Source organism: Camelina sativa, chromosome 2, assembly GCF_030686135.1.
Source record: "Camelina sativa cultivar CO46 ecotype springtype chromosome 2, ASM3068613v1".
Classification (NCBI taxonomy): Eukaryota; Viridiplantae; Streptophyta; class Magnoliopsida; order Brassicales; family Brassicaceae; genus Camelina; species Camelina sativa.
In genome coordinates, this window is record NC_141881.1 from 22,711,920 (window position 1) to 22,738,884 (window position 26,965).

At 30.7% G+C, this 26,965-nt stretch overlaps 3 protein-coding genes and 1 long non-coding RNA gene across 5 annotated transcripts; 1 reads left to right on the forward strand and 3 right to left on the reverse strand.

Moving 5' to 3' along the window:
- Positions 1–818: 818 nt before the first annotated feature.
- Positions 819–3,030, reverse strand: LOC104753680 (putative FBD-associated F-box protein At5g53635). The gene is made up of 5 exons (XM_087477748.1): positions 2,899–3,030; positions 2,728–2,799; positions 1,610–2,543; positions 1,382–1,522; positions 819–1,288 (listed from the first exon to the last, which is right to left on the reverse strand). Exons 3-5 carry the CDS (start codon positions 2,486–2,488, stop codon positions 995–997), a joined length of 1,314 nt encoding a protein of 437 aa, XP_087333874.1. The 5' UTR covers positions 2,489–2,543; positions 2,728–2,799; positions 2,899–3,030; the 3' UTR covers positions 819–994.
- A 313-nt stretch (positions 3,031–3,343) lies between these two features.
- On the reverse strand, positions 3,344–5,398 carry LOC104753684 (putative FBD-associated F-box protein At5g53635). Its single transcript, XM_010475904.2, has 4 exons — positions 5,195–5,398; positions 4,056–5,036; positions 3,846–3,986; positions 3,344–3,754 (listed from the first exon to the last, which is right to left on the reverse strand). Exons 2-4 carry the CDS (start codon positions 4,986–4,988, stop codon positions 3,449–3,451), a joined length of 1,380 nt encoding a protein of 459 aa, XP_010474206.1. The 5' UTR covers positions 4,989–5,036; positions 5,195–5,398; the 3' UTR covers positions 3,344–3,448.
- A 224-nt stretch (positions 5,399–5,622) lies between these two features.
- LOC147949046 (uncharacterized) lies at positions 5,623–7,244 on the forward strand. 2 transcript variants are annotated; one of them, XR_015573985.1, is made up of 5 exons: positions 5,623–5,877; positions 6,086–6,185; positions 6,269–6,332; positions 6,676–6,751; positions 6,912–7,244. It is a non-coding gene; the product is annotated as an uncharacterized LOC147949046 (long non-coding RNA). The 2 variants fall into 2 exon arrangements; XR_015573986.1 differs by lacking the exon at positions 6,086–6,185 and having other exon boundaries at positions 5,738–5,877.
- Positions 7,245–12,610: 5,366 nt separating this feature from the next.
- LOC147949047 (putative FBD-associated F-box protein At5g53635) lies at positions 12,611–14,449 on the reverse strand. Its single transcript, XM_087477760.1, has 3 exons — positions 13,359–14,449; positions 13,128–13,268; positions 12,611–13,038 (listed from the first exon to the last, which is right to left on the reverse strand). Exons 1-3 carry the CDS (start codon positions 14,316–14,318, stop codon positions 12,724–12,726), a joined length of 1,416 nt encoding a protein of 471 aa, XP_087333886.1. The 5' UTR covers positions 14,319–14,449; the 3' UTR covers positions 12,611–12,723.
- Between the last annotated feature and the right edge of the window lie 12,516 nt (positions 14,450–26,965).

A 26,965-nucleotide genomic window follows, 5' to 3' on the forward strand; every position in this document is an offset into this window, starting at 1 on the left:
TGAACTTTTTTACTCTCGTCTCGTCTTTGGTAATGATTTATTATTTTAGCAAAACTAAAATTTCAAGTAAAATTTTCTTCCAGAAGTTAGGTTTTCGTGGCTCGATTTGACCTTGCTTGCGTGCTGATTTAAGAATCGATGAGCGAGCTTTCATTGAAAAAATCAGTTAGCAAAAGAACAAGTTGAAAGAACCGAAGCCAAACTAATTACCCATGAAACTACAACAACACATTTTCACTACGTCTTTACTATGTTTTCTCTACTCTTTAGCAATTATAGGAAGACGACTTTACATTCATTCGGTTGAGCGACTTGAGACATATATAATTTGTTCGTCGAAACCAAAAATACATAACTAAATCATACATACTTTGTTCAAAAATATGTCCAACTTTGAAAAATCAAGTACAAAGCTTCAAAAGTTAATCGCAGCTTTATAACTCCAAAAATGCATGTTTAAAACAAAACACAACAAAACAAAAAAAAGAGAGAGAGAAGAAGATGAAGTTACTAATTCACAAACCATGGTTTCTCGACGTACGATTTCCCAAGTTGTAAGGAATACTTGAAGGAAAGCAGAGTTAGCCTTTTCGGTATAGTAAGCATCATGCCTAAATTTTTCCAGGATTTTTGAATTCTTCAACAAGTATCATACCATGGCACTGGAATCCATCAATGTCTGACAGAAGTCACTGGAACACATAACTCATTATGCATAGAATCCATCTCACTTCATTATGAGACAACGAAATCTGTGTAAATAATATGGACACATAACTCACTCGCAACAAACACTAACCAAAATTCTACTCGAATTCTCAAAATTTCCAAATGACCTTTCATTGAAATTCAGAAACCAAGTAGCGAAAAAAACAAGATACAAGAACCGAATCCAAACCAACAACCCGAAAACTAGTAGCTAGGACGCATATTCACTTTGTCTTTTCATAAAATAACAAAACCTCACAATGTCTCTCTCCTCTTTTTTTAACAATCAAAGGAAGACGATTTTAGATTCGGTAGAGCGTCTTGGAATTTTGAGAAGTTTCTGAACGAAGTCATCTTGTCTCTGAATTGCATCACAATGCAAACGTACAGTGAGTCTCTTGAGGATAGCCGAATTTTCTAAGAAGTACTTTACTAGCTTCATTTCTAGAGCATGTCCCAAGACTGGCTCAAGAAATTCAACATACTCAAGGGACGATAGCAAACACGGAGGCGCATGTGAAAAACTTAATTGATTCATCTCCTCGGAGCTCATTTCCTCAAACACATCTTCATAGCATACCTGAGGATAGAAATAGAGGATTAAAACATATGGACTTTTAGCAATGACTCATAGACAATGAAAAGATGCATATTGGGTTAAGAAGATCATCACCAAGTTGAGGGATTTCAATTTTGGGAAGCTCTCAAGAAAGCTTGGTAACCATTTCATATGGGAATAAGAGAGATCAATTTCCAGACGGGACATGTAACCAAACCGAGGCAACAGCTCTAGTTTCGAGTATTCATAGAGGAGCTGAAAAAGGAGAGAAAATTGAAATGGATCAGAAACTTTAATGATAAAAAGGTTGTACATGTCCAATACCATAATTGACATACAAACCTGGAAAGTTTCTAGTTGTATGAACATATCTTTCACTTTTGAAATCAGGGGGAGAAAACTGCGCAATCTATGTCTCTGCTGTGATGAAATACTTGCTTCATCAGAAACCCCCAAAAGAAAGCAGAGAACTACCTTGACATTGGAATCCATATTGGTTATTATAAAGCTTTCTGGAAGGTTATCATCAATGCTCAAAGAGTGTAGTCGAGGAGCATCGATAACAAATCCTGAACCAGGGGCACGTAGACAAAACATTAGTTCTATACTGAGCTTCTTCAATGACTTAGAGATCACCCGAAAGACGTTTGCATTAGAATCAAAACTTCCTTGTATCTCTAACTCCTCCAGGACAGAGCAGGATGAGACAAGTCTCTCAAAAGTGGACTCATTGGGATATGTAATATGTCCTAAATGCATGATTTTCAGACAAGGTAGGGAAACAAACACGGCATTAGGCAAAGCCACCAGACGAATTTTTAAGGATACCAGTGTCTTACAAATATAAAGGCTTTTGCGGATCATAGAAAGACCACCATCTGGAAGAAAATGAACATGTAGATGTTGGACCTTACGCTTAACAGCAGCATCAATCCATGACGTGAAACGAGAGGCATCATCAACACTATAATTGATTAAAAACGACAGCTTCAGATTTTCTATGGATGAGACCCTGTTGGAATCGAAAAACCTATCACCAAACTTCACAAAGGAACCGAAATCTGGGAATTCTCGGGGATTCAGTTCCAAACAAGTAACCCAAAGCCAGAGAGTTGTCCATCTGGTGGACAATACGCTTGTCTTAACAATGTCCTCTGTAGGAAGATGAGAAAGAATCTGACAGATCAAAGGATCTGGTAACTGGCTTATCCTATCTTCCATCAGTCTCTCTCACCAAAGCCTTTGGAACAAGCCTGATTTCGATCCCTCTACCAACCTGCATGCCAAAATTAAAAACGTTAGTTTCAAAAGAGCTTATGATTGACATATTTATTGGGAAACCCAGTCAAACAAAAAAACTAAAACCCTAAACTCAATCAAACAAAATAAAACCCTAGATTTGTAATCTCAGACATATATCTCAAAAGAGAGACGAAATTATAAGGTTTGAAATTACAGACTGATTTGGTAATCAAAATGCTCTTCAGTACAGCTTCAAGTGACGGAGGAAGAAGACCAGTGTGATGGACAAACTAAGAAAAAAAGGAACAGTATGAGATGTTGATCGAAAGAAATTCTCATAGTTTTAGATTATTATATAAAAATTAACCTAACTAATACAACCATATTACCTAGTAGTATGAGAAGAAGAGGAAGATGGAAGGACCGAGAAACGAGTTTAATATTCGCCTTTTCGACTCCTTTGACGCAATTTTCAAGAGTGCAAACACCTTGCCGTTTATCTCTCCTTCGTTAAGGTTGATGAAAAGTGAAAACGGTTTTAGTTAAATTTGAATAATTCGGTTTCGTACAAACTGAACCGATAAAGAAAACATCAGATAAATGGTCCAGTGAGTCATTGACCCCGGTTAAATATTGAAATTAATTTTTTCTGTAGGCTGACCCCCCTAAACCAGGGATCGAAACTCCCCTTATACAAATTTTGCACATACTAAGTTACTTTAACTTCATTTTCTTTACAAATCTATAAGCTTCTGAAATATCATACTATTTGATCTAATGGGAGTAATAAAATAATGTAAAATCTATGTTTTGGCAAAAAACAATATGGAGGAATTTTTGTCACATCGAACCCAAAACTCAAATATGAATCACACTGAAAATCGGAGTATCCTTCGGGGATATAGTCATTTTGTCTCAATAGAAAAATCTTTAAAACTTCTACTCAAATACCAAATCCAGGACGACGACATCACATTCGCTAGAGCATCGTGTCATTCTGTGGAGTTCCTCCTTGAAAGTAGACTTTTCTCGTATTGAATAATTGGGCAAACGTAGAGTGAGCTCCTTGAGTATTGTCGTATTCTCTAGGAAGTACCTAATAATCTTCAATTGTGCATCATATCCTCGGATTGGGAATTTGAAATCAATAAACTCGAGAGATGATAGCAAACACTCAGGCATATATGACAAACTGATTTGATTCATCTCCTCGAAAGGCATTTCATCATAAGTACCAAAGCATACCTGAGTAAAGAGATCAGAGGATTCAACACACTAAAAAAGGTACCTTGCTAGTAAAGATGAATAACACTTATTGCGTTGCGCAGACCATTACCAAGATGAGGGATTTCAAATTTGGACAGCTCGTAAGAAAGGTTAGTAACTCTTTCAAATCGGAGTAACGGATAGCTGCACTCAGGCGGGACATATTACCAAACTGAGGCAACGACCCTAATGTCGAGTATTGACAGATGACCTGGAACCAAGAAAATATAATTATTGATAGAAAAGTGTACATGTCCAATGCCATAATTAACATATATACCTTGACAGTGTCTCTACTTATCTTCATATCTTTAACATTCGAAATCTGCGAGACAAAACCGTGGATGCTATTTCTCTTCAAAGAAATTGTTTCTTCATCAAAAACTGTGAAATCAAAGGAAGTAGAAATATCTAACTTGGCGTCGGGATGCATTTTGTTTATTACAACCAAGCTTTCTGATAAATCATCATTGATGCTCAAAAATCTTAGTAGAGGAGCATCAATCACAACTCCTGAACAAGAAGAATACCTACATTTTCGAATATTTATTTTGAGCTTCTTCAATGACCTAGAGAACACCCGAAAGTGTATTGCATTATCATCAAACACAGATGTGACCATCACTAACTCCTCCAGGACAGGGCAGGATGAGACAAGTCTCTCAAAAATAGCTTCGTTGGGATACGAAATACTTTCTAAGTGTAAAGTCTTCAGACATGGTAGGAAAACAAATTTGGCATTAGCCAAGTCCGCCCGATCAAGTTTTAGAGATACCAGTGTCTCACAGGTATAAGTGCTTGCGGGTAACTCAGGATACCTATTTAGACGACGACAACAAAGGTCTAGATGTTGGACCTTACGCTTAACCGCAGCATCAATCCATGACGTGAGATGTGAGGCATCATTGTCAATAGTTACATTGAGGTTGTCTATACGTGAAACCCTATTGGAATCAAGAAACGTGTCACCGAAACTCATAAAGGCATTGGAATTAGGGAATTTCGACCATGCCAATTCCAAACTAGGAAGCCAAAGCCATAGACTTCTCCATCTGGTGGATATAACGCTAGTCTTTACAGCTTCCTTTAGGGCAAGATGAGAGAGAATGTGACATATCAAAGGATCAGGTAATTGGCTTATTCGATCTTCTTCCTTCAATCTCTGACTTAACCCTTCCGAAGTAGCCTGTATCTCTTTCTCTCTCTCAACCATGTCTTTTCTTCTCTATAACACTTTTTTTTCTTTTCAAAAGAACCAAATCTGCTTACAAAAGTTGAAACAGCAAGTCAAATGAAGGTAACAAGGTAATAGTGACAATATTAATCAGTGTTCAAGTTCCAGTGAAGACAATTTTTAATATCCACATCACATTGAAACCCATATATTAACATAAACACTGAGAAAGAGAGACGACGAACCACATTAAGACAACTTAGGGCTTTTGAAGGGTTATAGGAAATAAAGGGATTCTTGCCGGACCTGAGGATCGCGATTTCGCCGACGGGAATAAAATCTGTTGATTGAAGTTTGGAATCGCTCAACACGTATTTAGGGTAAATTTCGATGCGCTTTGCTCTCGATCGACCTGACTCTTTTTTTTCTCCCCTAGATAATTAGCTTTTTTTTTAGTATTAGGAATTTTATGGTTAATATCATTTATCCTATAAAGCACAAGTCACATGTCCAATCAAATTAAGCCATATTAGATTTATTTTCTACTTTTTAAAATCAAAAAAAAAAGTACAACAATCGTGTGAAAAATAAATTAAAAAAAAAGAGAAACTGATTCTTTTCCATTTAACAAATTTTTACTCTTTAAATATCAATTGAATTTTACTATCACGACAGAAAATAAAATATTTTCTACAACTGCCTCTCTCCATTATCTCTATTTTTTCTTCACGATCTCTGAGTTTTAACAAAGCGTCACTAATATAATTCTCATTTAATCAAAAATTCATATTCATACTTTCCTCTAATTGCTTCATCCTCCATTCAAAACTCATATATTCCGAAATCTAGATCAATGGAAAAAGGAGAAAGCGAAGGAGACGAGATTGAGTCAAAAGAAAACGAAGGATAAGAAACTGTTGACAAAAAGGTATGATCCTCACCATGGAGGAACCCATATTCTGATCAGATTTCAGGGTTTCAATATTCTCATGTCTTTCTTTTTACAATTCTTTTATACAACTATGAAATCCAATTTTCTTTCTCAAATTTATCTGCAATTGTTCTATTATCTCCAAATTTCTTACAACTTTCTCTCTTTCTTCTTAATATGATCTGATAACACATTGCTTCTCCAGCACTAGCTTGAGGGATATGATACTACATCATCGATAAAAATATCTATGTTTTTCATCAATGAACTTGAAAAACTTTCGGCTAAAGGATAATTCATCATCAGTGAGTATTTTTTTTTCTTTAATCTGTTTATTTTCTTCTTTAATCTCATATATGTTTTCGTTTTGATATGGTAACACATGAAGATGGATGGGAGGCCCATGAAACAAAAAAAATTTCTCCAATCAAAGATCTTTGCACATTCAATCGGTGAGATCCAACTCTTTAATCGATCTCAATATCAAAAGTTTTATCATCTTTAGTTACGAATCCATGTCATTGTTAGTTTTACTAATCGTGCCAAATAGAAACCTTTACAATTCAGTTTTTGTGGCTCACTTCTCTGTCATTTTTTCCTTACTAACATACCAATCCAAAATTCAAAAAAAAAAAAAAAACATACCAATCCATTTTCTTATAGATTTTAGGAACAATTGAGTGGCCGTATAATATCTATTTCGTTGTACCACTTTTGGGTTCATGCATATGAAATGATTTATGTATAGTAAGTAACTCATCCTCAAATCTTTGTTTGTTTTATGGGATTTTGCAGCACGGGTAGGACTTTAATTTCGTCTTTTGTTATGCATGAGATGAAGAAGACCAAATGGAACAACAACAACCACAAGGTTAGTCTTCTATTTCACAGAGTCAAATTCAATTCTTCTCTCTAAGACATATTTTATAAGCCTTTATTTTTTATTCGTAATATGAACTTTTTTCCTAAATCATTCATATCTTTGAATGTGTAAATTTAGTTATTTAAAAGTGTGTTTTACCTTCCTCTAGGTGGGAAGACTACAAGTACAGTTGCAGCAAGAGAGAGATAGGAAATTAGCCCTCGAATCAAAACTCAACGTGTCAAAATGAAATCAACCTATTGCAGAAACAATTGATAAAAGTGTTGCTCTTCATCAAATTATTAGTATGATTTGTCTTTCTGTACTTGAATTCTTCTTCATATTAATTATTCTTTTTTTTCTCTTACCCTCTATCAATTTGGTCTCAAGCCAAGTTTTGTTCGCAACCATCTTAATATTCGATGCTACTTCCATATGTTTTTTCTTCTAAAGTTGATGTGTGATTGTTGGAACTTAATTTATGCTAAAAATGGTTTTTATATTTGTTTGTAGGTTTGTTATGCTTTGGTGGAACAATAAAAAAAAAAAAAAAAGCATAACAAGTTTGACAAATTACTTGAGATAAAAACAAAATAATAGGCACTAACCAAATATAAATACATAGCTTACTTGCTGTATATATCATTTATATTCGCTTTTTAATCTGAATGTATGGATTGCTCTTAAATATATTAATTAAATGATTTTTATTTTTCACATAAGATATGTTATGCTTTGGAACAAAGAGGAGACGAACCAAGAAAAAAGACACCAATTTACAAAAAAAAAATAAAAAAAAAAATAGATGAAGTCATGAAGACAAGACATAACACATAATATTTTTTTGAAAAATAATAACTCTTCGAAAACCATTACAACAAAATTGGATTCGGAAAACTTTTGCCAAATTAAACTGATTATAGTGCAAACAATGTATAATTAGTTACATATTATATGATCACAAATAATAAGTTTGTGCGTATGCACGGGCCAAATACTAGTATATATATATCTACACAGCATTTTTAATAAATAGACATAGGGTTAGAGATTATTAAAATGAAATACCACTGAAAACAGAATAAGGATATGTATAAATCATTTATCCAAACAGATATTACATGAGTTACATTTAACCAAAAAATCAGAGCCAACCAGTACCTTATTCGGATCTTATATCCAAACAAAGTATTCCACCGAAACTATAATTTAGGAAACAAGAATTACAAAAAATTAAATTAATAAAACTATATTTATTTCTTTTTAAAAAAAGAGAAATAAATATAATAGACTTTTTCAATTTAAAAAGTTTCCAAAAAGTGGTAGTCGAGATAACAAGATTTTAGGAAACAAGAATTAGAAAAATATAATTTGTTGGCATAGTATTTATATAAAGAGATCTCAATCTTTTGAAAATATTCTAATTATCATACAAAACCGTATTATTAGTGATTTGATAGATTATGATTAGGAAATCTAATTAAATACTATAATGATTCTAACAAAAAAACTAAATTGTAAATATTTAATTACTTACTTAATTATGCAATATTTTAAATTATATTAACGAATATACCTTAAAACCTACCCTAATCGTAGTCTCATTTCAAAATGCTATAAATGATTAGCAAAGAGAAAATATTTGTAAGAAACAATTAAATAATTACTTGAATATTTGATCTAATTTTTGGGATAGTTCAAATACTCCCGAAAATATAGGAAATTTTGAATTGTTGATTCACTAAAACTACTGATCAAAAGATCTTTAATCAAGATATGGTGTTAATTCAGCTTTTATTTTGCGTAAGCAATTAACGTAATATGCAATTAAGAATTTATTTGTTGAGATTTTGATCCTTCAAACCCTAATTATCTTTGAGCTATATATATCTTCTTAAAGTTACACACACTACATAAATCGTTTCATAAAAAATAATTTCATCGGCCTGGGAAAAAATTAACGCTGCAAAGCTTAGAATATGAGTTTTCAAAGGTTTTAGAAAGAAAATGACAGATGATGATGAATATGTAACCAGCTCCATCATTTTATTTGGGGTGAGTCTTATTTTTATTGTACTGTAGGGTTCACAATTTTGTTAGTTTTTGTATCTTTTAAGTAAGAAATTTTGTTTTTGCAGATAATGGATGACATGCATAAAAAGTGACTTCAGCTATGCATATATGTTTTGTACATGAGTTCTTTCGACCATTTATACACACATTATATAGTCATCGTATATCATATATATTTACAAGCATTACCTTTGTGTATAAGCATTTAACAATTTTGCATTCACTAAATTTTTTAAAAATATATTTATTTTTGATTAAGTTTGGCTTTTCATATAATTTATATGTCGGAGTAAATGTGATACGCTTTTGTTTTTGTTAAAAGGTTTTCTTATATATAATAAAGATGTTACACAAGGAGCCTCAGTTATTTAGCTAATACAAGTAAACGAGGGAGAAAGCTAGCACAAAGCTTTATTATCTATAAGTGCGAGAACTGAAGGAGAAATTACCATTAAATTATATCTCATGTTGTTTCCTCTCATATGCCTCAATATAACGATTTTTCAGATTTTTCTCTAGAGTGAATCATCCCATGAATCCTAATTTATGGCGCAATAGTTGAATTATGTATTTGTCAATAAAAAGGTACTTTTCTAACCCAATAAAATAGAGAATAGTTGAAGCCACTCCAACAAATTAAACCGAGAATATTGTCTTAAGAGAAAATTTTCATAACATGTAAACTATAATACAATATCAATGATGTTTACAAATACGAGAATGGTGTTTTTCCATTTTAACTTTACAGATTACCAGAAATACAAGGGATAAAGCAAAAACATATGGTTTCAAGGCATTGGAGAACACAAGAGACACTTTTAGTTTTAGATTTGTTCATTCTAAAATTTGGGGGTTATATATGTTGCTCTGGAATAGGGAGAGATGATGGTGTCTCTTCCGGATGAAGAGAGAAGATTATTTAGGCTGGGCTTAAGTCTCTGACTGTCATACCATTGTTTATGATTAAATTGATGGTATTTAGTCTTTAGGTATAGCAGAGAATAACATGTAATTGTATAGTAGATTTTTCTGTCTATCCACACAACATATATCATTAGCTGTAGACATGTATATCCCATAATGAAAATGTTTCATAACACATGTTATAAAACTAATTACAAATTGTAAATTCACATTATCTGCTTTATTTTCATTGAATTTGTGTGTTATTTAAATTCTGTCAATCAAATAAAACAAAACAAGACGATGTTTACACATTTAAGAATTAAATAGCAGTTTTTTTAATTTTAATTCTATGTATCAAAAAAAAGTGTTGAAGATTGGACGGGTTGCATAAGATAAGAACATGTAATTTAAAAAATAAAAAACATTATAATGTAAAAAAATTGGGTAATGAGTTACTGTATAAACTTTTTTGGTAGCTATATTCAGTTCCCAAAATCTCACTAATTTGAGTATGCGTCAACTTCAGAACGGGTACATGTCTAATTTACGATGATTGTTTCAAAAAATTTGAGTAGATTTGAATATTTTATAGAGTATTTCGTCATAATGTCTTACCCTATCTCTTAAAATATATCTTACATATTAGAAAAAAAAATATTTATTGAATACATGTTACCCAAGGGGTTTACAAATTCAAGCAAGGCGAACGCATACATTAATCATGTAGTTTTTTGGAGTGAGTATTTTACGGGACAAAAAATATTAAATTCGTTACCAGACAAACCTATCGAGATGGGTTTCACAAGCGCTTGGTAACACTTTAGGTTATTCGAAACTTTTTTAAAAAAAATTAGCGCTTTTTCCGGTTTGATAGTTTATGGTTTTAATAACAATTAATCTAATCAATCACTAATTTGGTTCTTATTTGATCCGGATCTACCATCACATCAATCCAAATTTCTTCGTGAAACCGCTATTATTTCAACCTAACATTCATAAAATAAATATAAACAACCAAGGGCGGACCTATGTTCACATGAACAGGGTCAGATGACCCCCCATAAATATAAAAATAAAAAATGTTACCATGTATTCGTTTGTTGATTTTGGTAGAGTTGGTTGACAATCACGTAATTGACCCCGGTAATGTGAGTTCAAATCTATGTTGAAGTAATGGTATATTTCTTATTTCTTTTTCCTGTTTTGTTTATGTTATATAGAGTAATTATGAGATAAGGAGTTATTTGAGTGGCATTTATAGATTTTGCCATTTTCTTAAAATTATTACAAATTTGCCATTTTCTTATATTTAAAAACATAATTTTACACATTATGTTTGGGTTGATTGGGTTCCATTTTCTTTTAGGGTATAGTTTTTGTTATTAAGTATGTATTTTATGAAAAAAATTCCCAAATTTTTAGTTTTAAAGGTGAAAATAGTAAAAAAAAAATGGCAAATATGAAAGATTTTAAGAAAAATGGTTAGACAAAAATGGCATTTTAGAAAATCATCCCATGTTATATAGGCCACCCACCACTTCTTTTTTTTTTAATATATTTTTGTTATTGTTTTAGTTAAAAGTTTTTTGTATACGTTTTTATATGTGGATTTTCAGTTACTTCATAATGTTACTATATGGTTTTCATCAAAAAAAAATTTACTATATAGTATGACTCCCTAAAAAAAAATTTCTAGATCCGCTACTGTAAACAACCGATCTTAGTTTCAGTTATAAATGTTATACCCTCTAATTATATGTTACCTATGGAAAAGCAGCACTATCAACTATGGTGTATGAAACTATTTTTACAATTTTTTTTATATATAGGTTGATTTGTCATATATTACTTTCAAATATATTATTTTATTACATTTTACAAACTAAAACAAACTAACGTTTTCAAAATAAAAACTATATACAAACATATTTTATATTTTTTTTTGGCACATACATAATATATTTCAAACTTTATAGCAAACTTAGTTTATGAAACCAACTCTGCACGTATGTGCGGGTCTGAATCTAGTTTGTTTTTAAGTTGTATAATGCTACCCAAAACAAGACCAATCGATTCTAAATATACACTAATGAAAAGTACCTTATGAGTTTTACTCTGCATCAGAACCAGAGATTGTGATTGGACGAATTTTACCTTAACGTACTAAAGAAGTGAGTTTCTTGATGATTACTGACGGATTTTACCTTTATAACTTAATTTCTGCGACATATCTCGATCGAGATTAAGTAACTCTCATTACAGAAACCTGCATTGACATAGAAACCTTGAAAGCGACTTAATGTATTATCATTTCCCTGACCTTTGATAATCTAACTTGCCATTAGAATCCAAATTATGGCATTGCTTCTCTGTACATTTTGTATATCATTAACTAGTGTTTTACGTAAAACAACACTTATATAACTAGTGCTTGAGACTTGAGTAAGTTGTTGAAGTATCCATCAATTTCAAAATAAAGTTGGTCATTGGTGTTTATTTCATGAGCAGCCACCAACAGAGGTAACATAAGGACTTAATTAACTGCAAATTTTACGTGTCCCTCAAAGCCTAATAGCCTTCTAAAATCAAGTAATTCAACGACCAAAAGATTAACCTTAAACGAAGTGTTCAGCAATATCTTTTAAGTACTTAAAGAACAAGGACTTTACAAGCGGTAGAGCATCTTGTTATTGCAAGGAGTTCTGTAAGGAAGTCTCACTTTTCCTTTTTCGTGTAGTGAACATCTCTTACTTTAGAAAATTTACCAAATCTCTGTTTTCACGGTATAGCGTTTCAGCAGAAAATGCAGAATCTCATTTTTGTCAAAAAATTATGGAATCATTTTTGTCACAACGCACCCAAACTCCATCATTTGCAAACTCAAATATATAAGAATCAGTGAATCACATTGAAAATCGGAGTAACCAAAATAAAATTAAAAAAACAAATAAAAAAAAACCGGAGTAGGCTATAGTCACTTTGTTTGTCTCTATAGAAAATCGTTAAAAACTTCTAATCAAATACCAATCCGTGACAACGATGTCACATTCGCTAGAGCATCGTGTCATTCTGTGAAGTTCCTCCGTGAAAGTAGACTTTTGTCGTATTGAACAATTGGCCAAACGTAGAGTGAGCTTCTTGAGCATTGCCGTATTCTCTAGGAAGTACCTTACTATCTTCAGTAGTGGAACATAACCTCCGGATCGGAATTCGAAATCAATAAACTCGAGAGATGATAGCAAACACTCAGGCTTATATGACAAACTGATTTGTTTAATCTCCTCGAAGGGCATTGCATCACAACTACCATAACATACCTGAGGAAAGAACAGAGGAGTTAAACACACTAAAAAGGTACCTTGCTAGTAAAGATGAAAAACACTTATTGCGTTTCGGAGACCATTACCAAGATGAGGGATTTCAAGTTCGGACAGCTGTTAAGTAAGGTTAGTAACTCTTTCAACTCGGAGTAAAGGAGAGCAGCATTCAGGCAGGACAGGTAACCAAACTGAGGCAACGACTCTAATTTCGAGTAATGATAGATGAGCTGGAACCAAGAAAGAATAGTTATTGATAGAAAAATCAAAAATGTAGTACATGTCCAATGTCAGAATTGAATATATATATATAGATATACCTTGACAGTGTCTCTACATATTTTCATATCTTTAACCTTCGAAATCTGCGACAGAAAACCGCGGATGCTATTTCTCTTTGAAATATCAAAGAAAGTAGAAATATCTAACTTGGCTAATGGTCCAAAAAAATTCAAACCAAAATCAAAGGAACTAGAAATATCTAACTTGGCGTCGGGATGCATTTTTTTTATGACAACCAAGCTTTCTGATAAGTCATCATTGATGCTCAAAATCCTTAGTAGAGGAGCATCAATCACAACTCCTGAACAAGAAGAATACCTACATTTTCGAATATTTATTTTGAGCTTCTTCAATGAACTAGAGAACACCCGAAAGTGTATTGCATTATCATCAAACACAGATGTGACCATTACTAACTCCTCCAGGACAGGGCAGGATGAGACAAGTCTCTCAAAAATAGCTTCGTTGGGATACGAAATACTTTCTAAGTGTAAAGTCTTCAGACACGGTAGGAAAACGATTTTGGCATTAGCCAAGTCCGCCCGATCAAGTTTTAAAGATACCAGTCTCTCACATGTATAAGTGCTTGTGGGTAACTCAGGACAGCTATTTAGACGATGACAACTCAGATCTATATGTTTGACCTTACGCTTAACCGCAGCATCAATCCATGACGTGAGATGTGAGGCATCTTTGTCAATAGTTACCTTGAGGTTGTCTATATATGAAACCCTGTTGGAATCAAGAAACCTATCACCGAAACTCATAAAGGCATTGGAATTAGGAAATTTCCAACATGTCAATTCCAAACGAGGAAGCCAAAGCCAGAGACTCCTCCATCTGGTGGATATAACGCTAGTCTTTACAGCTTCCTTTAGGGGAAGATGAGAGAGTATGTGACAGATCAAAGGATCATGTAATTGGCTTATTCGACCTTCCTTCAATCTCTGACTTAACCCTTTGGAGCAAGCCTGTTTTTCTTTCTCTCTCTCAACCATGTCTTTTCTTCTCTATAACGCTTTTTTCAGAACAACCAAATTTGCTTACAAAAATTGGAACAGCAAGTCAAACACCAAGGTAACAAGGTAATAGTGAGTTAGTGACAATATTGATCAGTGTTCAAGTTCCAGTGAAGACAATTTTCAATATCCACATTGAAACCCATAAATTGATAACATCAACACTGAGAAAGGGAGACGACGAACCACAATGGGACAACTTAGGGAATTTGAAGGTCTTCTGAAAATGTTATAGGAAATAAAGGGTTAAGTAAGAAGAAGAAGAAGAAGAAGAACATACATGATTTTGCCGACGGGAATAAAATCTGTTAATATAGGGTTTAGGGTAAATTCGTTGCGCTTTGCTTTCGACCTGTTGATTGAAAATGCACTTAGGTTTAAAGAAGACTCTTTTTTTCTACCGTAAAATGAACTTTTTAATATTCTTTTTGGTGTTTAAAAAAAGAAATAATAATAATAATAATAATAATAATAATAATAATAATAATAATAATAATAATAACTATATTGTTTTTTAAAGTCATAAATAATTAGATTTTTTTTAATTAATTTATGGCTAATCTTTATTTTTAGTTATTCTAAGATTTTGATTGACGAATTTTACCTTAACTGAAGAAGGTGACTTTCTTGATTATTATTGACCGATTTTACCTTTATAGCTTCATTTTTGCGACACATAAACCTGCATTGACATAGAAACCTTGATAATCTAACTTGGCATTAGAATCCAAATTCTGGCATTGCTTCTCTGTACTTTTAGTACATGATTAACTAGTGCTTGATGTAAAACCACACATATATAATTAGTGCTTGAGTACGCTGTTGAAGTTGGTCATTGGTGATTACTAGGTAATTAGTCCACGCAATGCGTGGTTGTATGCATAATAGTTTTAATTATATTTCTTAAATTTTCTTAAACTAAAATATTGTTTTACTAATGTATGAATCTCAAAGAAATTATACTAATGTATGAATCTCAAAAAAATTTATAGAAATTTCTCAAAATAATACTCCTGTCAATATTTTTTTGGTATGATTATTTATTATATAAAATTTAAAATATATAAACTTTTCTATTAATCAAAATTTAACAAATACTAAAAAAAGTTTATTACAAATTGATAAGTTATATTGATATAAATAATAATATAGAAATTTAAACATTTTCCTAATATGAGAGAATCTATGTTTATCATGTTTTATAGAGGTTAAACATTGATATAAAGAGTTTTTCTTAATGACATTGTAAACATAAGACTGTGGTATAGTAAAATTGAATCAAATAAAATTATCAAAAAAAATTAGTAACTACATATAAAATTATTGTATATAGAATATTCCTCATTTCAAAGTTTAAAGCAATTAAAATAATTTAAAAAATATGAAAATTTAACTAAAAACATTTTTTCTTGAAAGATAAATATATTAGTTGGAGGAATGAATGTAAAATTATTGGGTAGGAGTTACATTTGAGTTAAATGTAGAGTTAAATGGAGTTACATGCCTTTAAAAGTGGGTTAATTATAAATAAATATTTTAATTTATTTTTGACTTAAAAGAAAAGGAATACCAAGTGGCTCAATCAAAATTTAAACTTACACTTTTTTATTGTTTTGTTGATATAAACTCAACACTTACACATAATATTCCAAATTGAAAATATTACTTTTGAAGTGACAAACTAAATTAGTTTTCTTAAAAAATTATATAAACTTCAATCTAAAGATTTTTTAAAACCGCAAGAATAACTTCAATCCTTTTTTTTGGTTTTTTTTTTTGTTTTTCACTCATCAATTTAATTTATAGTGCTAGATTTCATACTAATGGTTTCATCTTTAGAGGATTTAGTTAAATGGCATTTTAATAATTATATTATTTTCTATATTTCACTTCCAGTTATCATTTTTCATTTTGCTTAAATCAAGAAAATCAATTTTTTGTAATTAAGTTATTTTTGTTTTCAAAAACCTCAAATCTTAAATAATATAAATATTATACTGATCTTTACATATTTATCTATTGGATCACAAAACAAAATAGACTTTACAAAATAAAATAAACTTTATAAATTGATAATTATATTGATTATTCTAAATTATTAAAAATGATACATGAATATGTGAGATAACCAGAGTACATAATAGAGAATTAGAGATGGATCTTTTCAACTTCATCACCTTATTGTGTGGTGAATATTGTAAGAGTATGAAAAATAATGACTTATAAGATGCTAATCTAAAATAGATAATGAAGATAAACCTTTTAAAACAGATTCTCAAATAAACTTGATTTTTTGTTAAAATCAACATATGTGAATTTAAATTTAGCTATGAAAATTTTAAAAATAAATATGAATATATTAGAAATGCAAGAAATATAAAAGAAATATTTTATTTTTATATAAATAAATAAAAATTGAAAATAATGTTAATCATATATAATACTTTCTAAATTAAAATATAGAATCAAACTCTTACCACATATATTAGATATAACAACATTTGATATTGGTGAGAGAGGAGGAGAGAATGATTACTTATAAGATGATAATCCAAATTAGATAATGGAGATGAATCTTTAAAAATAAGAACAATGTAAAATATATATATATCATGTAGTGTCTAAAATTAAAATTTAGCATTAAAATTTTACAATGATATTTCATTTGGTTTTTTGTAACCCATACAACAAAAATAAGAAATTGAAAACAAAAAAAAAATGATTTGAGATATTGTGAAAGAGAATGAGAGAAGTGGAAGATAATGAGAGAATGTGAAAATGATAAAGTAAATAAAAATGTCAATATGAGAGAATGATGCAATGCTTATTTATATGAAATTATTGGAGTTATTGGAGTTACAAATATCATTTATTGTGTTTGAATAAAATTGAGTGGTGGAATATGATTAATGCATAATTTATTTTATTTTCAGTTATAATTTTATTTTAATGTATGAATTAAATGTATTGTGTTAATTAGGTCTTAAATATTATTTAAAGCAATTAAGCAATTAGAAAGCAAATAAAAAAAATTAAATACGGTGAAGACTGATCAGCAGATGGAGCAGACGCAGAAGAAGCACCCAGGATTGACCGGTCCTCACTTGGGATCGACCTGTCCCGTATCCAAAGCAACTTTTCCTTTTCATTTTTAACCGATTTTTAGGGGTTATTTTGGGTATTTAAGTTAGAGGCTCGACCTCTAGAGACATAAGCTTTATTTTCTGAGATTATTTTGCTATTGTAAGCTAAGGGAAAATATCTTCAATCCTTCTTGACACCTTGAAGAAGATTTATTAACCCTCTTTAAGCCTTTCTTTTGCAATTCAATTATGCTTTCTTCATCAATGATTTGCTGTTTTTGTTTCTACATGTCTGAGTAGTTTCTCAACTAGGTTTAGGGTTTCAGAAGGGTTTCTATGATTAATTGATGTTAGGTCTATTAGATTTGGGATTGTTCTTATTCTATTGTTGTTCTTAATCCTTAACCTAGATTGATCATCTAGATTAAGATCTTAGGTTAAATTCATCGAGGCACCAAAAGTGTTGTTGAGTTGCTTGAAAAGAACATAGGTGAGCAAATTGATCCTTACCCAACGAGAGATGAAGTTAAGGCACTTTGTGAACAAATCAAACTTGAACTTGTTAATGCTTGCTTGGTTTCCTAGATTCAAATGAAAGTTTAGGGCCTAGTTAATTCATTGCTTAGATAGTTAACGCTGCGAGAATGAGTTAACTTTCCAACTGTGATTTTAGTTCGAGAACGGAGTTTAATGCATCCCTATCTAATTGTCTGCATTTTTATCATATTTCTTGACGATTTCATGTGCCCAATGATTTTTATTGATTGGTTTAAACACTCTTTTAGTTACAATTTTTGTTAGTCACTTTCATCAAAAACTCTTATTTTTCTTAGCTATATTTAATCTTCATAATTTCATAGTACGATTGTTTGGCCTATATGGATTCGATCCTTAAGTGTTACAACGATACCACTAGATCGTGATTGAGTACACATTAGGTTATTAATTGACCTTTGATCACTCTCAATTCGAGTATTTTGTTTAGAAAAAAAAAAGATAATCGTAACTAACCGAAGAAGGGCTTACGGTCCAAACAAAAATCGATATTATAATCATGTCCTCAATTTGAGTATGTGAAACTATTTACTCCTGTAAAAAATATAATTTTATATGCTCAAACTTAAAGATGTATACCTTCCAAAAAGCGTTACTAATAACTAGGTCCCTAACCTTTGATATATCGGTGAGGATGTCATGAATCAATCTTTTATTATACACTAAAGTACCAAAGCGGACATGAACATCTAGTTTTGTAGAGAAACCCAAATTGATGATCTCAAAGGTCTTTGTTGAGCCAATCTTAGTACTCAAGCATTGGAGTAGAGGAGCATCAATCACAACTCGGAAATGAAATATGTGGAGCTCTTTAGCATCTGAGAACGTTCTTGTAAATCCTTCGCTTGATATTATTAGATTGTGGGCTTCCAACTTAAAACCAATTGGTAATAATTAAAGAGGCCCATATCTTATATATACCACTTAATATCCTACTCAACTTCCAATGTGGGATATTGTATCCCTAATATACCCCCTCGAGATGATGACTCTTCTAGCATCATTCTCGGTATGTTCGGGCATGAATCGGCAGGGCAACTACTGGGCCGGACCAATTGTGGATTGGGTTGAGTATGTGCGGACCGGGCTCTGATACCATATTAGATTGTGGGCTTCAAACTTAAAACCAATTGGCAATTAGTGGAGAGACTCATATCTCATATATCCAACTAAAAATCCTACTCAACTTCCAACGTAATATATTGTATCCCTAATAGATATGTTAGATATTTGATGAGCATTAAATCTTCCAGAACAGGGGAGCCTGAGATGAGTTTCTCTAACATTCGCTAAGTGGATTAACTTTAGATGAGGTAAGGAAACAAACTCGGCATTACCTAAGGTGGCTACATGGAGTCTTAAGTGTTCTAGTGTTTTCCAAGTACCAATATGAGCAGCATCAAGATGTTGAATCCTTCGAGTAATCAAATCAGATCAATCCATGAAATGAGATCACACTTACTATAAGAAGAATGCATACCTAATCGGAATTTACGTATGCATGACTTCCTGTCGAAAGATAAAAATCTTTCAACAAAATTCACGAAGGCATCGAAATCTGAGAATTTGCAGGGTTGTAAATCCAGTCGTGGAACCTTTTCCAATGATTCGTCCATCTTATGGACAAAAGGCTTGTCCTTATAACTTCCTTAGTTGAAAGATGACAAAGTATTTAAGATATCAAATTTTTGGGTAAGTCGCTTATACTATCTTTTTTATGTGACAGTTCGTCGCATGTTGTTGTTTTCTTCTTTACACATACCTTCCCCTCTCGTCATCTAACTGTAATATGCATCATCACATTTAGTAGTTATAATAAAATTTGCATGCGACCAGATGAAATCCTCAAAAAATCTCAAAATTTCAATTGAGCTAGCCAGATTAATGCCATACATCATCCTCAAAAAATCTCAAAATTCCAATTGAGCTAGCCAGATGAAAGCCATACATCAATAAAAATATTGACTAGTATATAGTATAATCAAAATAAACTACAATCACATGAATGGTTTCTGAAGATGACTAAAAACTCAAGCAAAGGTAAAATGATATTAATAATTAGCTTTAGGATAACCAAATCGGATATAATAACCACATGTAAGTATAACTAACAAAGATGACTATAAGAATCAAATTAAATAACATTATAGAAGAAGAAAAAAAAAAAGAACACACCTAGCTGGTCTAGACTCCATCTCTGACACTTTGGATCTGTTCGCTAGTTGGTCTGGCCTTAGAATGAACTGTGAGAAAACTCAACTCTTCATCGCAGGGATTGATATGACTAAGCCCTCTGCCTTCTCCAACTCTGGATTTGCCATGGGAGTCTTGCCTATCCGCTATTTGGGTTTGCTGCTAATGAGCAGGAAACACAAAATCTCTGAGTTCTCACCCTTGCTAGATAAGATGTCCAAGACATTCAAATCATGAGCTGTGTCTGCTCTATCCTATGCAGGTAGGCTTCAGCTCATCAAATGGGTCATTTATGGCTTGATAAATTTCTAGTCATCAGCTTTCATCCTGCCTAAAGCTTGCATCGCCAAAATGGAGTCAATGTGTGTCAGGTTCCTTTGGTCTGACTCTATTGAATCCCACCATGGAGCGAAAGTGGCATGGTCCAACGTGTGTTACCCAAAACAAGAAGGTTGTCTAGGGTTGAGGCGTATGGGGATCTGGAATCAAACTCTCTGTCTGAAATTGGTGTGGTCCCTATTCGCGGGAAGTGGTTCTCTATGAGTGGCCTGGCATCATCGTCATCACATTAGAGGTAACAGCTTCTGGTCTGTAACTGAATCGGTGAGAGACTCTTGGAACTGGAAATGCATTCTTCGTCGTCGTTATTTAGTGGAGCCTTTTGTGAGGTGCAACCTGGGAAATGGACACAGGGCAAGCTTATGGTTTGACAACTGGTCGCCTTTTGGTCCTTGAATCAAATTCTCGGCTGTCAATGGACCTAGAGATCTCTGTATTCCATCTCAGGCCTCTGTTTCTATTGTCTGCAATCATCAAGGATGGCTCTTGGTGGCCCCCAGATCCATTGAGACTGAAGCTCTTCATTCGTACCTCTCATCACTCCATCTTACCTTAGATCAGTCAGAGGAGGACTCTTATCACTGGGTAATTGAAGGTAAGAGTCATTAGTTCTTCTCCACTTCAAAAACTTGGGATGTGCTTAGGCCACGATCGAGTTTTAAAGACTGGAGCTCTTCTATTTGGTTTAAAGGTGCGAATCCAAGAAATGCCTTCATAATGTGGGTCGCTCACCTTAACAGGCTTTCAACTCGTGACAGCTTAGTCTCATGGGGTATGAATGTAAATCCAAATTGTTGCCTTTGCTCTACCTACGCTGAATCAAGGGACCACCTTTTCTTGAGATACAGATATAGTGTCCAAGTTTGGAAGTGGATCCAGGTTAGGCTAAGACTTTCTCCCTGCATCTTTTACTCGTGCAATGCTCTCATTGCCTGGACCAGGCTTAGATCAGAATCCTCCCCTATAACGCTTCGGAAGCTGGCTATGCAGGCGGCAGTTTACCACATCTGGAAGCAGAGAAATAATCTGCTGCATAATGCCATCTCTCGATAGGGAAGTGAGAAACTCTATTACTGCAAGGGAGTCCCGAAAGAAATTCAGGGACTTAATAATCCTCTAGATCCGTTAAGGTTAATTTACACTCAACTGTTTTCTTTGTTTCTTTTTTTGGGCAAAGTATACAATCTTTAGGTTAAGCTTCTTTTTGTAAAACCTCAAACTTTCATTTATATGATACTAGGTGCTTCCCCACGCAACGCGTGGGTTGTGGTGTAGTTGGCACTTTCTTGTTTTTTTTTTGGTCTTTTTCGTTTTTTCTTTTGTATTATTTCGTTTTAATTAGGCATATACGGGCTTTGCCGTCACTTTTATTTATACACAATATGTTTATACCATTTCGTTCATATGTGTATAATTGTGGCGTTTATTTTTTATGAATTATGAAGATGTCGTTTCTTGCTTTTGAGGATCCAATCTTATCATTGACTGATATTGTTTCCAATACATTTATTGTATTATAGATTTTCTAATTAACTGCGTATGTAAACCCTTCATACGTTGATGTTGCAATAATAAGTTATTTTTTTAAAATATCTTCCGTGTAAGTGAATATGTTTGTATGCCCATGTTTTGGTCTAATATCAATAAGATTGTTTCTGTTTTTCTTTAGTTGGCTTTGAAACCAATATTGAGTTAAGCAAATAATGGGTCGAATTATGGTGTTAATAAGTAATATAAATTCTTATGTATATATATTGTATATATGTGACTATAAATTTAGCTAACTAAAAAATTATGTAATATTTAAATACAATCTTGAACATATATACATATATTTTTATTTGTGGGAGGAATGTATGAAATTATTGGATAGAAGTTATTTTTGAGTTAAATGACCTTTAATGTCTTTAAAGCGAGTTAAATATTAAGAAATTTTTATATGTGTCTTGACTTTTTTTAAAAGGAAATACCAAGTGTTTCCTTCCAAATTTGAAGTGATATAGTATTTTAGTTTTCTTATATGGTTTTATGAACTTCAATGTAAAAGTTTTTCAAAGTAATAAGTACACTCACTGATTGAATTATAAAATTTGGAGAAATGTTTATTTCGTTTAATCATCTGCTCTTTTAAATCAATTAAATAAGTATGTTGTTATTCCTACAAATAGGACAACATATATTATAGTTTAACCATGGAGTTAAGCAATGGAAATGGAACTTGTGATTGCAAGACAAAATGCTTATATGTTACACATTAATCGTTTAAAAATGAATAGGAACATCTAATTCTCAAATAAAGTTGATTGTTTTGTTAAAACCAACATATGTGAATTTAAATTTAACTATGCAAATTTAAAAAATAAATATGGATAGATTAGAAAGGCAAGAAATATAAAAGAAATATTTTTTTATATAAATAAAATAAAAATTAAAAACAATGTTAAATATATATAATACTTTCTACATTAAAATATAGAATCAAACTCTTACAAGTTACAACAAATATGAGATATAACAACATTTGATATTGGTAGGAGAGGAGGAGAGAATGTTTACTATAAGATGGTAATCCAAATTAGATAATGGAGATAAATCTTTAAAAAATAGAACAATGTAATATCTATAGATATATAATACTTTCTAAATTAAAATATAGAATCAAACTCTTACAACACATATGAGATATAACAACATTTGATATTGGTGAGAGAGGAAGAGAGAATGATTACTTATAAGATAATAATACAAATTAGATAAAGGAGATAAATCTTTTAAAATAAGAACAATGTAAAAGATATATCATGTAGTCTCTGAAATTAAAATTTAGCATTAACAATTTACAATGATATTTCTTTTTTTTTTACAACCCATACAAAATAAGAAATCAAAAATAACAAAAAAAAAAAACGAAAAATGATTTGAGGTATTGTAGAAGAGAATGAGAGAATGTGAAAATGAGATAGTAAAAAAATGTCAATATGAGAAAATGATAGATTGAGAGAATGCTTATTTATATGATAAGAAATGATGGAAGTTACATTTAGAACTATGGAGTTACAATAGTAATTTATTGTGTTTGAATAAAATTGAGTGGTAGAATATGATTAATGCATAATTTATTTTATTTTCAGGTATAATTTTATTTTAATGTGTGAGTTAAATGTATTGTATTTATTGGATCTTAAATATTGTTTAAAGCAATTAGAAAGCAAATAAAAAAAAAATTTGAAAACATTAAATGAAAATCAACCAATAAGGAGAGACCAAAACCTTACTTTTATATATATGATATATTGCTTTAAACTTTGAAATGAGAAATATATTATAAACAATAATTTTACATGAGAAATATATTAATTTAGCCAACCAAAATATGAATATAAGTTTAGCCAACCAAAATAAATAAAAAATATTAAAATTTAACCAAAAATAATTTCTCTTGAAAGATAATAAGTTAGTAGGAGGAATGAATAATGTACAATTATTGGATAGGAGTTACATTTGAGTTACATGTCTTTAATTATAAATAAATATTTTAATTTTTTTATAACCTAAAATAAAAGGAATACCAAGTGGCTGAATCAAAATTCACATGATTTGGTTGTTTGTTGATATAAACTCAACACTTACACATAATATTTCAAAATAAAAAATATTACTTTGTAAGTGACAAACTAAATTAGTTTTCTTATAAAATTATATGAATTCTTCAATCTCAATAATTTTTAAAATCCCAAGGATAACTTATATTTTTTTGGTTTTTTTTTCACTCATTAATTTGATTTGTAGTGCTAGATTTCATACTAATGGTTTCATCTTTAGAGAATTTAGTGAAATGATATTTTTAAAATTATATTTTATTTTTATATTTAAGTTCCAGTTGAATATGTTTTGTTTTTTGGATCATTTTTTATTTTGATTAAAGACACAAAAAACCAATTGTTTAATTATGTTCTTTTTGTTTTCAAAAACCTCAAATCATAAATATATATATATATATATATATATTATATTGATCTCTGCAGATTTAACAATTGGATCACAAAACAAAATAGTCTTTATAAATGGATAATTATATTGATCATTAAATATTATATTGATCTTTATAAATTATTAAAAATGATACATAAATATGTGAGATAACCAGAGACATAATAGATAATCACATATGGATCATTTCAACTTTATGATCTTATTGTGTGGTGAATATTGTAAGGAAGTATGAAAATAATGGCTTATAAAATGTTAATATAAAATAGAAAATAGAGATAAACATTTTAAAAGATTAAAATAAATATATAAGATATACATATTATACAAACTCTAAAACTAAACTTTTACAATGATATTTGATTTGATTTTTTATAACCCATACAACAACAATAATAAAAAAAATACAAAACAAAACAAAACAAAACAAAAAAAGAGATTTGAGAGTAGTGGAAGAAGATGAGAGAATGAAAGAGTGATAGACTAAGAGAATAAGATAATGAGTATTTATAGGAAGAGAAATGATGAAAAATTACATTTAGAAAAATGAGAGTTACAATTCTAATTTATTGTTTTGTTTTAATACAATTGATTAATACAACTTAGTGGAAAAATAAAGTTAATGCATAATTTATAGGGAGAAGCTATAAAGATTTCAGTTTTATATTATGTGAGTTAAATATGAAAATTAATTGTTTTAAATTTGTGTTTTAATATAATTTTTTTTTTGTTAAAATTACATTGCCAAGTGGACCAATAAGGAGAAACTGAAACTCTACTTTTATATATATGATTTACATTCCTATCAAAAAAAAAAAAAGAACACACTAGGTAAAATTTATCCGTTGCAAACCAAATTGGATTGATCGCCGCCAAAAACAACTAGACACTTAAACCATGCACTAATTGCTGGACTGATTTATCAGCCGCCTAAAAGCAATCAAGCGCTTAAATCCACAATCTGCTAAATAGCTTATTTATTTTATAAATTTTACTAGATTTAAAAGGATTTCGACTTTACATTTATCGAATTTCATTTGAAACCCACAACATAGTTTGTGAAACTATTTATAAGAAACAAATACCTCTTTTCCGATGTGGTATATTTTAAGTTTCGTATGTATTATGTTATTCTCATAAAATGCTAAGTAAATATCTCTTACAGAGCTAAAAAGATCCCACGTCAACATTCACATTATCTAATTTTAATTAAATTTATATTCAATTTCACATGTGAAATATTTTTACTTTCGTAAGAGCACCTCTAAATGTTTGAAATATTAATATTTTAACAAAATTGACTTATATATTAATTTTTTAATTTGAACATAAAGAATTCATTAATCTATATATACATTTTTGGAGACATTTAGCAAATAAATCCTGAAGTTGGTACTTATTTACAAGGAATGCCATTAACATTAAATTTTAAATTTATAAATTAAAATGAAATTAAAACCAAGATTTTGTGCAGAACAAAAATTCCTAAAATATCTCCTTAATCAATCAACAACTAATTACAATATTTCATTAAATATTTGTTTTGTAAATTTCCTAAAATATCTCCTTAATTCATTACAATATTTAATGCTAACAATAAAAATTCTATACTATCCTCATAACCAAACACAATTAAAAGATTTTGTTTGAAATATAAAATAATATTTTTAATTAAAATTATAATTTTCCTATCATCTTTGTTTGATTTATTTAGTTTACTTGCTTTAAATCATCATAAAGTATATAAAACTAATGTAATTTTTTTTTTTTTGCATTTTTTCGTTATTTGAATTTTGAAAAACGTGCATGTTGTACTTAAGCAAAAACGAAAAATTATGTTTGGATATCTAGCGGGATGGGTTTGGGTAAACCACAAGTTATATTCAAACGATCCTGTCTTCAACAGGGAGAAAAAAAAGAGTTCATACAGGGCAATCTCTTCCCCATCCTCATAAGCCAACCTGACAGCCTCGCCTGTTCCTGTCCTTTCTTTGTTTTGTTGATCTAAATTTAACAATTTAAACCGGTAAAACTAAATAATATATGGATATAAGGGATATATATTTAAAATTTACACAACATTAGTCATATATATAGTTAATCTACTAAAAACATTACATTTTTATTTTATTTTTAAAAATATAGTCCCGCGGTGTACCGCGGGTTAAAACCTAGTTAAAATTAAAAACAATTCTCTTTTTCTCTCTCATGTTTTTGTTTTTATTAGATACTCCATTGGATGTTCTAAGAAGTATTTATTTATTTTCACTTTTTTAGCTTTGTACTAAATATAGACCATGAATGTTTTGTAGATTTTAATTAGTTTCTAGTTTTTTGGTTTTTGATTTTTGGTGTAGATTTTAGTTTTTACAAAATCTTGAATAGTAACTTATTGAGTTTTTTATATATAATTAATTATATTTTTTTAAACGTTTTTCAGTTATCATTTTTTAAATTTTGGATACT

Coding starts and splice junctions, on each gene's coding strand:
- LOC104753680 (XM_087477748.1), bottom strand. CDS start 2,488: ATGGAAGATAGGATAAGCCAGTTACCAGATCCTTTGATCTGTCAGATT. Junction 1,523..1,609: donor TACAACTAGAAACTTTCCAG/GTTTGTATGTCA, acceptor CTCCTTTTTCAG/CTCCTCTATGAATACTCGAA. Junction 1,289..1,381: donor AATTGAAATCCCTCAACTTG/GTGATGATCTTC, acceptor TTCTATCCTCAG/GTATGCTATGAAGATGTGTT.
- LOC104753684 (XM_010475904.2), bottom strand. CDS start 4,988: ATGGTTGAGAGAGAGAAAGAGATACAGGCTACTTCGGAAGGGTTAAGT. Junction 3,987..4,055: donor TAAGTAGAGACACTGTCAAG/GTATATATGTTA, acceptor TCTTGGTTCCAG/GTCATCTGTCAATACTCGAC. Junction 3,755..3,845: donor ATTTGAAATCCCTCATCTTG/GTAATGGTCTGC, acceptor CTCTTTACTCAG/GTATGCTTTGGTACTTATGA.
- LOC147949047 (XM_087477760.1), bottom strand. CDS start 14,318: ATGGTTGAGAGAGAGAAAGAAAAACAGGCTTGCTCCAAAGGGTTAAGT. Junction 13,269..13,358: donor TATGTAGAGACACTGTCAAG/GTATATCTATAT, acceptor TCTTGGTTCCAG/CTCATCTATCATTACTCGAA. Junction 13,039..13,127: donor ACTTGAAATCCCTCATCTTG/GTAATGGTCTCC, acceptor TTCTTTCCTCAG/GTATGTTATGGTAGTTGTGA.